General features: G+C 45.0%; 1 protein-coding gene across 1 annotated transcript in view; it reads right to left on the reverse strand.

Annotated features, from left to right (window-relative positions):
- Positions 1-12,566, reverse strand: part of SNTB1 (syntrophin beta 1) — a 116,879-nt gene that overhangs the window by 8,519 nt on the left and 95,794 nt on the right. The window contains exon 4 of the mRNA XM_080578769.1: positions 5,825-5,964. Coding sequence (XP_080434895.1) covers positions 5,825-5,964 — 140 coding nt within the window. The remainder of the gene's footprint in view (positions 1-5,824; positions 5,965-12,566) is intronic.

A 12,566-nucleotide genomic window follows, 5' to 3' on the forward strand; every position in this document is an offset into this window, starting at 1 on the left:
GGGCAGGAAAACCTCTCGCGCAGCAGCACCACCACCTCCCTGCCTGCCTTTTGGTCTCTGTAAGGGCCACAGAAACTCCCCGCTGCCCTTTGATACACCAGCACTCCTAACTGCACTCCGGGCAGATTTTGTAGTAAGGGAGGCGAGCAGCAAACAAACAGCCCCACAACTTTTGTTCACATCAAGTTTGATATTACAGATAAAGCTCCTTTATACAGAGTTGAAGAACTGCGCTAAAAAATATGCTCTAATACTTACGATACCGAATATGTGACAGATGGTTCAAAGGTTTTATTGCCTTTCAAAAAAACCAGCAAAACACACACAAAAAAAACCACCCAGGTCTTCATGAATCATCCACTGCACTGGCTTTTTAGGTTTTTCATCATATGAGTAAAATGGAGATGCGTTTTACAAATTAAAGTGTGTTGGACACATCCAACATGAGCCTTTTTCTTGCCTGCCTTCTCATTCACATTATCCCCCCATTATCAAAAATTCAGTCTCACCATTTAAAAATCCTTTTCTATCATACAACTCCAGATCATGCTTTGGAAGATCGTGCAGCTAAACACAAACTAGAGAAATAGGCAGGGGAACATTTGACAGCATTTATGTATCAGCACCGATGTATTTGGGTACAAGTCCAAGGATTCCCAAGCTTTGATAAATTCAGTCTAGTTTCACTTACAGAAAAAATACTTTATCCCGAAGAACACAAAAACACCCCAAAAGGCAAAAATATAATCTTGCAAACTTCACAGGTGGCTCTGGAGAAGGCAGAGGAGGTTGTACCCTGCACCCAAGAGCCACCAAGGCACCCCGAGCTGCTCTGGGAGCACCCAGTGCAGCCCTGCTGCCGCTGCGCCCCTGCCTGAGGTGTCCCCGAGAGCTCTGCCCAGAGCCGCAAGAGGGCAGGAGAAGGTTGGTCTGTGCTGTGTGTAGGGAAATGCGACTTTTCACATGCTCCACGGAGCCAGGAAGACCCTGCTCACCTCTAATTTCTCCCTTGTGTGTCTGTGCTGTGGGGAGCCTTACGGCATTGTTCTCCGCAGGTGCGCGACAGCGAGACGCGTGTGGTACGGCGTGACGTGCGGGTGCCAGGTGAGGCTCTCCGGGAGCCGCTGCTCACTGCAGTGCTTTGAAAAGAGTTTCAAACACCTCAATGCAGCAAAATCTAATGGTCTCTTCAGCGAAAACCAGCACTGACATTCAAAGCAGGTGTTCAGCTGCTCACTGGAGATTTATCTCAGAGGAGGCCGTGATACAAGTGCATCAACAGTCATGCAGCTCTGCCCAGCAGAAGGCCACTACAATCTGACCTTTCTTACGTTGAAACCACTTCTTAACCCTTGACTTAACATTTGAAACCTGCTCTGGAGCAGCTGTACTCTTTGGAAACCTACGTGCAGGCCCTCATTCATCCAAGATCTGCCTTCAAGGGTGACACAGGCACCCAGGACGTCAAGCAGAGACCTTGCACAGCCTGCATGCTGCCTCATGCTCCTTCCCCGGCGTGCTCGGGCACCCTTATACTTTCTGCCTGCCTCTCTGTCCACTTGCACAGACGATTAATCAGTGCCCAAAGACGATTAATCACTGCCCAAACTCCTTTCCCAACCTCCCACCTGGAGCCCTTGCCGCTACCTTGCAGCACGCCATGGCAGGACAGCTGGCAAGGCTTCAAGCAGTTCTTCTCGGGGGTGCTCTGCTGCACGGTTAGAAAGCCACACTACAGAAATTGGTGAATGTTTGTAACAATGTGGTGTTCATGAAAAAAAAATGGATTTATCTAGATAAGCAGCCCTGTGCTCGCAATCACAAAATGTTTGCAATTCGTATCAGCATCCCGTATCAAAGTGCTTTAGTACTTTCTGGTCACAGAGCTCAGCTTTGCCCCAAAGCTACTTAGAGATACCTGATCTTAATCAGGGTGTAACATGTGGCTTTTTTTTTTTTTCCGATATCTGCTCTGATAGATAATGCAACTTGATTGCAAACATTTAAGATGAAATTGCTCAAGCCCCTTTCCCATGCCATAGGGAGGCATTGTTATTCCTATTTCGGGCATAAGGAAACACTGAAACAGGGATTATGACAAAAAGGTCCTTGGAGTCAGGGCTACGAGCCAGTTGCTGTGCCTCCCAGTGCAGAGCCTTAAAGGAACGACCTAAATCTCCTGATCTCAGGTTTATTTGAGCTGTTACTTATGTTCCACACAAACCTGGGAAACACTGCCTAGAAAATATTTTTAGATCTTAATAGCATCCATAGTTTGAAGGCAAACTTATCAACAAACAGAAAGGGTGTGTTGAAATTCTGCTTTTAAAATACTGTCAGAAGATCATAATCCTTCTACCACTTCCCAATTTTCTCTGCTCATTATGTCCTGGGTAGATTAAGCATGACTCTGTGCAGTATCTGGCACTGAAGTTTTCCAGTTTCAGCAGCTTTTCAAATATGCATTAGCTAAGCAAAAACGTTTTCTCAAGGACTCGTAAAAATCTGAAAGATGGGAGCAGCCAAGATTACAACATGTGGTCTGCAAACTTTCCAGGTGAAAAGTTCTCAGTTGCACTGATCAATGCGCAGAGGGATTAAAAAAATGTGTCATGAGGAGGGTAATCACTGGCTGAGCATGAACACAGCAGTCGATAACAACAGCAAACCATGTTTATTCGGCTGCTGTAACCACTCTGTGTGACAGAACATAAAATCAGAATCCTGTAGGGTTTTAGTCAAAAACAGACACAACAGTAGGTGTACTGATTTAGGAAATTTGTCAATTCATGCAAACTGTTAACCTTGGGGATTCAACAATTCATGTATTTATCAGGTCCTGCATCTGGGAAGGAGCAATCCCAAGCACAGATATGGGCTGGGCAGAGAATGGATTGAGAGCAGCCCTGAGGAGAAGGGCCTGGGGGTGTTGGTTGATGAGAACCTCAACATGAAGCAGCAATATGTGTTTGCAGGCCAGAAAGCCAACCCTATCCTGGGCTGCATCAAAAGAAGGGTGGCCAGCAGGGCGAGGGAAGCCCCTCCTGTGAGACCCCATGTGGAGAGTCCTGTGTTCAGCTCTGGGGCCCCCAGCACAAGAAGGACATGGACCTGTTGGATTGAGTCCAGAGGAGGGCCACAAAGATGATCAAGGGGCTGGAGCAAATCTGCTACGAAGACAGGCTGAGGGGGTTGGGGTTGTTCAGCCTGGAGAAGAGAAGGCTCCAGGGAGACCTTACAGCGGCCTGACAGGGCCTAAAGGGGGCCTACAGGAAGGGTGGGGAGGGACTCTGTCAGGGAGTGTAGGGATAGGACGAGGGTAATGGTTTCAAACTAAAAGAGGGTAGGTTTAGATTAGATATTAGCAAGAAATTCTTTTCTCTGAGGATGGTGAGGCACTGGCACAGGCTGTCCAGAGAAGCTGTGGATGCCCCAACCCTGGCAGTGTTCAAATGTTCATGAAGACGTGTGGGCAGGAAGGGGAAGGGTGCACTGGCTAGCAACCCAAAGCCAAACTGGCGCTGATGAGGAGAATAAACCGTCTGAGCAAGACACAGGTGTTTCCCAATGAAGCGGCAGAGCTGTAGGACAGGCATGCATGGGCTGCTCATGGGCAGCACTCACTAAAGGGAAATCCTGAAGGAACACGAGCTTTGTGCAGCCCCCTGAGTGTGTGGAGGGCGGGGGGCCATGGTCATCCAGCCCTCATTTCCTGAAGGTGAGCAACACCCTGCTCCTGCCAGGAGGATGATCCACCACAGTGAAGTGACTTTGTTAAATTGGTTAAAATGTAGAGATTAGTAATTGCCTCACACCTGAGACAGGCTAAAGGATGTGCTCAGGCCATTACCAGCGGCCAACAGGGCCCAGCCAACAGGAGGGTCTGGATGTCAGGTCGTGGCTACCTCAGTGTCCCTGAGCTGTGCTTACCACAGGCAGGATCTCCAGTCACTTTAATGAATAGGACTGAGGTCCACTGACACCCCGAAACGGGGGGGAGGAGTTGCATCACCTTCTGCTGCGGGTTTTCCACGAAAGGTAGCAAAGTTTGTTTTGGGGCGGAAGGAATGTGGTCAGATAACCGACACTCTATAAAACAGGGTGGGGAACTCATAAAGGAACAGGCCCAGCTGAACAACGTCACGCTCCGCGCAGCCCACAGCAGGCACCACCACGTGCTGGCAGTAACCACGAACCACCTCCTTGGGAATTCCCAGTGTTTCTTCCGCTTGTGCAAGATGCATTATCCAAATGGTGAGTCTCCAGCAGCTCGAACAAAGAGCAGATGAGGCAGGGAGGTTGGGGGTAGGTTCTGAAAAAGCTTGGCGTGTAGGTGAGGTGCTGAATTGGGTTCTCCAGAAAAAGCGCACGGTCCTCATCACTGGGGACTTCTATTTATAAGTCTGTTTACAAACTCTGTCAGCTCCTTCCACCTTGCACTGATGCTGTCCAGAACTCCCTCCCTGCTCGGTCAAACACACTGACGAGCCTTCCTTAAGGCAGGATGTTGCAATAGGAGGAGCGATAAATCCCTGACGACACTGGCACACTCACACAGGGGCACAATTACCATGAGGTAACACCACACCACGTGCCATTTATCTTGGGGCAGCAACACATCAAGGTCTAGTGACACGCCCAGACACAATCTCCTGCCCCAACACCTTACCTAGTTTTCATTGTCAGCTGGAATTGACAAATTGTGCTGAAATTCTCAGCTTGCACTGCCACCACACACAGCAGGCTGCAACTGCGGAGCATGGGACCCTCACCTCATTTTATGGTGACACATCTCTTTTCACAGTAACACAGGGTAAATCAGAACCCGTCTCCCCAAAGTCTTGAAAGCTTCATCATGGGTAGACTGACTGGGACAAAGCAACCATTAGCATAGTTTGCTATTTTTTTATTTAATATAATGATTTAGCAGCAAAGTCTCAGCTCATTTGGGGAGAGAATGAAGAGACTGAGAACAAAAATTAACTAATGAGAGTGCAGTAAGAGACCCACTGCTTTTGGCCATGTACTACCAGCCATTCTGAAAGAGAACACATTGAAAATAGTACAATAGAGGCCTGTAGCAAGGCCAAAACAATGAGGCAGCAGCTCTTTCTCAAGCCCTTTGACCATACTGGCAGAGAAATGTGATTAAGATTCACATCAAGAAGCACAGACAGTTTCCACTGTATAAAGACAACCATGGGAAAGCTCCCTCTGAATTAGAGTTGATGGATACCTCTGAAATAATGCAGATGGTTATTTCCAACCTAGATTCAAGAATGTGTCTTCCAAGCTCACATTTTAAGCTAAAAACACCAGGATTTCACTTCCTAGAGCAGGAACACAAGCCATACTGAAATTAAGCGTCTCTGTCACCTGTGCAAGACCCCAGAAGCCCCAAACCACTGTCACAGTACTCCTGCACCAGCACATTCAAACCAGGGCAACAATTTCCAATTTTTCATCCTGGAGAAGTAGCTGGAAATACGAATGCATCTGCCGAGTCCTCAGGTCTGCATGCTGAGATAGAGATCTCAGGAGATCAAACTTGACTTTTTCAGCACTCCTGGATCTGGGCCAAACTACTGCATTCATAATCCTTTCTGGTGTGATTCTGGCAATTAGCCTTGGCCAAAACTTGAAATGGAGAAGAAGTGAAGAGGAACTGTTAAGCTGAGCACATCGGCCCATTTAGGAAGAATCTGTTTCTCAAACTACGGCATTTCAAATGTGATCTATAGCCTTGCACCAGCTACACCTGATCTTGGCTGATTCAGCCATTCCCGATGTTCTTGAAGTGGCTGAAATAAAAAAGCACAGGTACCTGGTGGCTAGGAGGGGGTACGTATGCAGAGGGCTGAACCAAGCTTCCTTCATCCGCGGCATGCTCTCATATATTAAGAGGTCTTTCTCTGTCAAGACCACTAATACTGGCTTCCAGTGCTTCTCGTTGTCTCCTGGCACCTGAAAAGGAGGAAATTTTTGGTGAAACAAGAGGCAAAGCCATGGTGCAAAGCCTGACAATACGAACATCTTGAGTCCTGGGCAAGGTAAAGAACAAAAGAGTTTTCCTTCTGTGTTTTTTTGACATCTCCCACATGAACTTATAACCAGATGCAGCAGAAATGGAGTAAGGCACAATGAAATCTGCTGCTCTCATTAGCACTACTGTTTCCAACCCTCCTAGCAGCCTTCACTCACTACAGGCTACTCCATAAATGCAGTAGTGGAAGAACACAGAGACAGAGCTGTCTGTTATTTGGCTGTGGTATGCATGAAAGGACCTTAGATGTATTTTTGTAATGTGCACCGTTCATGTGTAGCTGTCACGTTAACCTGAGCGCTGGACACTGCTGCTGTTGTTTCTAGGTTCAAAACTAAAAAAGCTGCAACATCATCACTATTAAAGAACATCAACTAGCAAAAAATACTGGTTTGGGAGCAGATGGGTTTGCTTCTTTCCTCTGTAGTTCACATTGTCATTGCTTCTCTCTCCATACCTTGCTTCTCAACAATTCAATGAGTGTCAGTTTATAAAGAGATCCAACCTAAACACGGGGTTGATCTGAAGCATTGACTCAGAGATGGATCTGTGTCTACATTTCAGACCCATCTGTAGAAGATATCTAACAACCGGGACATCAAAGCCCCTCACTGTCTGCAGAATCCAGATGCAGAATTGTATTTTGCAGTTTGGGCATGCAGCTGTCCACATGGCCACACAATTACTGTTACGAGGACTAAGTATGGTCCCTAGTTTTCACTTATTCTAATCTGGCAGCATTTAGGAGTCTTAAAATAGATGGGAATATGAAAGGGTCTTGGCTTTCACAGACACATTCACCCTTTTTATTTTGGTTCACATAAAGGAAAAGACACCATGTTACACAGAAACAACCTCACAGCCACACTTTCAAACCCAAACACCTTGGTATTAAAAGAGGACTGAACAAATTCTGAGATTCACCAGACTATCTGATTGTCTACATGATTCTTTCATTAAAACCTTCTCCAGAAAAGAGAAGCAGCTGTCTACATATGCTTTATGCTTGATGCCAACGAATTTGCCATGGATGTGTGTCACTGGGCATGGCACTGGGTAGAGAAACATATGGAAGGGGTAAGTCAAAGATTAGCCAGGCTGGGAATGGCACACCAGAAATGGTAGTTCAGATCCATAAATTCAAGGTGCTTTAAATGATGAATTCAGACTGAAAAGCATCTTTGAAACACCCATATTTTATATGAAGACAGGGCCCAATAAATTTCTGAACTTTTAGGGGATTTCAAGCCAGTTGTAGGAAAGCTTCATACAAGAATACCAACACCCAAAGCAGATCTTAAGCCTAAGCCAAAGATTCTTGGCTTATATCATTTTCTTCTCAGAAAGAGCAGTCAGGGACTGGGACGGGTTGCCCAGGGAGGTGGTGGAGTCACCGTCCCTGGGAGTGTTCAAGGCAAGGTTGGACGTCGGGCTTAGGGACATGGTTTAGTGGGTGACATAGGTGGTAGGGGGATGGTTGGACCAGATGATCTTGGAGGGCTTTCCCAACCTTAATTATTCTGTGATTATGTGATTTTTAAAAGATATTTTTCCTTCCAAATTAAGCTTTTACAATAATCATATACCTGTTTACAGCATTAACTTTCTCACTGGTTGTTCATGTCTGTATACTAACCAACCTAACCTCATAAAAGTTCATCTTTTTAATTTCTTGAGGAGCCTTAATCCTTATTTACAATTTTCTTACGGTGACAGTTTCTTGAAATGCAACCTTTCATTTTCAAATGGGCCTGAGTAGAGCAGACACATAATTAATGTACTTATTAATACACTCCAGCAAGAATGTAACACCCGAAGTTCTCACAGCCCCGGTACCACAGAAACACCCACAGAAACAGAAAGCATTGTTAGCTACTTAACACCGCAGCTATTAGCTGCGGTTAACACCCCGACTTCTAGCACAGAAAAATAGAAATAAATGTTACAGTTAATGTTAACATGCAATTTTTGAGCATCTGCCTGTGTTCCTTAAATAGAAAGATTTTAGTACACACTTTTACGATTTCAAGAAGTGAAAATGGAAAATGAATATGAAGTCTATTATGGGATGAAAAAGCAGGCTCTTCAGACGCATTATCCAGGGGAGTAAGCAGACACTACACTGGGCTGTTACTTCTTTTTTATTTACTTATTTATTCCATGACCACAAACAACCCAAAGACTATGGGAAGCTGCTTACGGCTTTTCCACAGAACTATCCTTCCTGTGCAGTATTTTCAATCACAAGCTTTGTTATTAGGTGGCTGCTCAGCCAACTGTGACTCCAGAAATTCTGAGAAACGCAGCTCCCAGTAAACCAACCACAAGAAAGGGAATAAAACTCATTTTGCCCATTGTTCACACACCTATTTGCAGGACAGCTGTAAACGTCAGGAGCCAGAATTTCCAGAAATGAGTGGATGCTGTGGTCACAACCTGCAGAGCAAAGCCTGCAGCTTGGCCCCTGCCCTTCCCAGTAGCATGGTGACTGTGGAGAAGACATGGCTTTGTATTAAGGCATTAAAGGCTTTTTCTCAGCTCTGCCTGAAGTGACCTTATCCTTGCAGGATGCATCCCCTATTTGTAAGGTGTACACTGGGAAGGGGTATGGAGGAGAGAGGAGAATGGTGTTTGCCCATGTCCTGCTAGGAAGCCTGACCCTACGCCTGCCCAGCAGGAAGGGCCCTGCGACACACACACTTTTAATCACATTTTTTAAACCTTGCCGAGCCTCTAGCTGCCTCACTGGTAAGGAATGCTGGTGTAAGCAACGCCGCTGCTATTTCAAACCTGAAGAAGGATTTGTGTGCCTGAAAGCGTGTCTGTTTTTTCCAGCTCCAACAGCTGATCTAATAAAAGGTATTGCCTTTCCCTAAAAACCTTGAATTGCACTACACTTCGCTGATTTCAGTGGGGTTTGGATCAGGCTTTAACAGCTGACACCGTGCTGTTCGACAGGCAGTCGGCGCTTCTGTAAGGTGTCAAAGAGAACATTTTGTCCTGCAGATGGTAACAGGGAATTTTACAAGGGAAGAACGGAGTCTGCAAATATGTTAGCTTGCAGGGCACATTCAGACCAAATCAGCGTGGGAAATTAATCCCGATCAAGCACCAGGGTCACACCAGGCATGAGTAAAATATTAAATTACAAAACAACAGCAAAGAGCATACTGCTTATTGGCAGCTAAGTGAAGGATTTGTTCAAATTTTAAAGGGTTTAAAATCTGACATATCATAAAGCTAACACGAAATACTTCTCTAAGAGTACATTTAAGTGTCATTGGAGACATTAGAGGCACCGTTTTAGCCGATAGCCAGGGCAGGCTTCTTAGCCAGAACTTGGCAGAAATCTGGCACTTGCAGTACAGTTTCTTCACTCCAGTTCCCACTTGCACACGTACAGTTCAAAGTACATTTATCCATGTTGCAGACCAATAAAGTGGCCATCCACTCTAAAAAAAATACCAAACTCTAACCTTTTTCAAAGTCAGAATGTTAGATCCAATCTTGATGAACTAGGGGAAAGAAAATTCAGTAGTCTTCAAACCTCCCACCACAATAAAATGCTTCAGTGCATTTTTTGTTGTTTTTTTCTTTCCTAGAGAAACTTTGCCAGAACAAATTACTGAAGTACAAACCTGAAAAAGGAGAACATATTCTAACAAAAAAAAAAACAAAAACAAGTATAGTGAAACATCCGTTCTGCTACTCAGAAACCCAGCAGACCTCTTTGCTCTTCGTATACTGCCCCTGAGAAGTGGAAACCCCACTTTTCACATATGCACCTTCCTGTTTTGTCTTTCCAGAGTCAGAAAATATTTAACAGGGATGAAACCTAATATTTCTGCATGCAACAACATGGCTAGACCTGAGGTCAGGCCAGAGCAGACCTGCACTCATGCCTACCTCTGCCACGGGCTTCCAGCGGTCAGTTTAAGTGCTCAGTGCTTCTCCATCACGGTGGCAAATGCTGGTAACGCACACAATGATCACAGGCGTGGATGTGAAGGCAGACAAGAAGTTACACCTCAAACAATATTTCAAAGAGGAGCCAGCTTGCGTTTCCTGCAGGAGGTAGGAACCTCTGGGCCCTCTAATAGGTACACAGCTTCCAAATCTTTAATAGTTTTCACATATAATCAGTTGCCATAACGGCAACAGGCAACCCAGTGGAGATACAGCCTTTTGGAAATGGTTTGGCCCTTTGCTCTTTCATCTACCAGGTCTCCTTTTTGTAAGGGTTTGCTTTGAATTTCAGTTATTCATCTACTTCAGGCTGTCAGGAATGGATGAAAGAATACTTTTAATCTACGAGGCTCACAGGTAATTAAATTAGAGGACTCGGTCTATTCTGGAAAGCTGTTTTATATTTTCATTAACTCAAAAGGGACATTTCAATTACATTCCTTGTTTAGTAAACAAATTATATATTGCCAGCAGACTCTACAGCAGAAGGTATTCAAAACGTGGCCTTTCAGAGGTAAGGTAGCAAGTTCACGTTCACAGTAAGTGATTTAATCCCCCTTTCCTTCACCTGCTGCCCCAAATCGAGAAGTTACAATACCCCTTCACACAGTGCACAGGAGGAACAATCCAGAAAGAATTTTCTGGAAGTTTTTTCATGCTGTTTTCCCCTTTCCCCTCACTTAAAATCTCTCCATGCTGCCAAGAGACAGCTTTGACACAGGCTGGGATATGTTCTGCTATGTTTTTCTTGCCTTTTCATTGTCTTTTGATGAAGGACTATGTCCATGTTCAGAATAAATTTGATTCATTTACAGAAACCTACTTGTCAGTTCTTGAAAATAACATCTGGGACTGAAAAGTATTTTTTCCAAGATGAACAGCAGCACTGCAGAAATACATCACGCAAACACCAGCATATGCAACACCGCTCACATTTCTGCAAGCTCATTTGACAGGAGGCGATTTTCAATGCAAGGGTGGGTGTAAGTGACAGCCATAGGCAGGGGACATCGACACCTCCCACGCCACACACACAGACGAGATGTGTTTTGCTGCTAAACTTTGTAGTTTTAAGCAGGAAATGATATGTGCATTGTTAAGGAAAAAAAAAAAAAAGAAAAGCTAATAAAAAATGCGTCTGGTTTTGTTCTTCTCTGTCTCTGACCTCAGCGACAACTCAGAGGTGGCTTGTGCCATTTTTGGATTTGAAGCACAGGCAGTGCACAAAAAAGAATCCCTCAAAAGGTCCGATATTGCTTTCTGGGAGCACTGAGCAGTGAAGGAGCGACGTGCACGCTTGGCCCTGGTGCTGCTGCATGTGTAGCAGCCACAGCGGGGACCATGCAGACTGGGGGGCACCGACAGCTACACTTACAGGCTCTGATGAACGTGAACAGGACACCTGTTCTTGAGACAGATCTGTTCAAGTCTCAACCCTTCTAGATAACCTTTAAAATGACAAGACACAAGCCAGATTTAGTCAAAAGTAAGACAGTCAACCACAACAGCACAGCAGTATGTTCAACCAGATGTCCCAGCTCTGGGCTAATAAGAGCTCTGCCTCATATCCACATAGCAATAACTGTCCGCAGAAGCACCTCAGTCCTCTCTGTACTCACTAACACAGCAATGGTAGGTGAGCTCCTCAGACAACTCCTACAGCTAAATAATGTCCCGTGTGAGTTTTGTAGCACAGGTTTGCTCTAGAGCTCAGTGAAGTCAGCTGGAGTTTTTCTAATGAACATGCCTGGAGAGCTGCACACCTCCTAGAGCTGCAGAGAAGACGGAGCCAAATCCTCCTCAGAGGCTCACAGTGACAGGATGGGATGCATCACCCACAAGCTGAAACAAGGGAAATTCTGGTTTGATACTAGGCAAAACCCTGTCGCCGTGTGACGGCAGTCAAACACTGGAACACGCTGTGAAATGTCCACCCTTGGACAGGACTGGACAAGGCCCTGAGCAAGGTGGTCTAGTTGTGCTTAAAGCAGGGGGACTGAACCACACAAACTCCTTTCCAACCTGTATTACTGCATGGGTCTATGAAACACTGCAAAAATGAAGGTGGAAACCCAAGCTTGGGTCAGAAAGTCATGATTTAGATTTCCAGAGTTGAAGGCTATGCAATTATTCTGCACACGTGCAGCTTTTCGTGCACATGTTGCATGAACATCAAGTGAACGTGAATGCAGTAGTTATATAAAATGGTCATCGCAGCCTAAAGGCTTGCAGGATTTGTAGTTAGCTTATACCTTAAATCATTTACAGCTGTATAAAATATGTATCCTTGATTTTTCTGATTTGGTAGAGTTTAACACTCTGGATTTCCTTTGCAGTAGATTCCTTGCAGAAGACACAAAATGTAAGACAGTGACAAACCCAGCATCACATGAACTTTATTCACTGTACAACATACCTTAAATAAAGCATGTGAAATGGTTAAAATCCTGATACGCTCTTTTTCTTCTCCTTATCCATGAGTCCACAGAAAGCGGCTAACTAAATGCTCAGAAATTAAACTATTGGAATCAGAAAGGTTTAAAAAAAAAAAAAGAAA

The sequence above is a fragment of the Anser brachyrhynchus genome (genome assembly GCF_964034855.1).
Source record: "Anser brachyrhynchus genome assembly, chromosome: 2".
In the NCBI taxonomy this organism is placed as follows: domain Eukaryota; kingdom Metazoa; phylum Chordata; class Aves; order Anseriformes; family Anatidae; genus Anser; species Anser brachyrhynchus.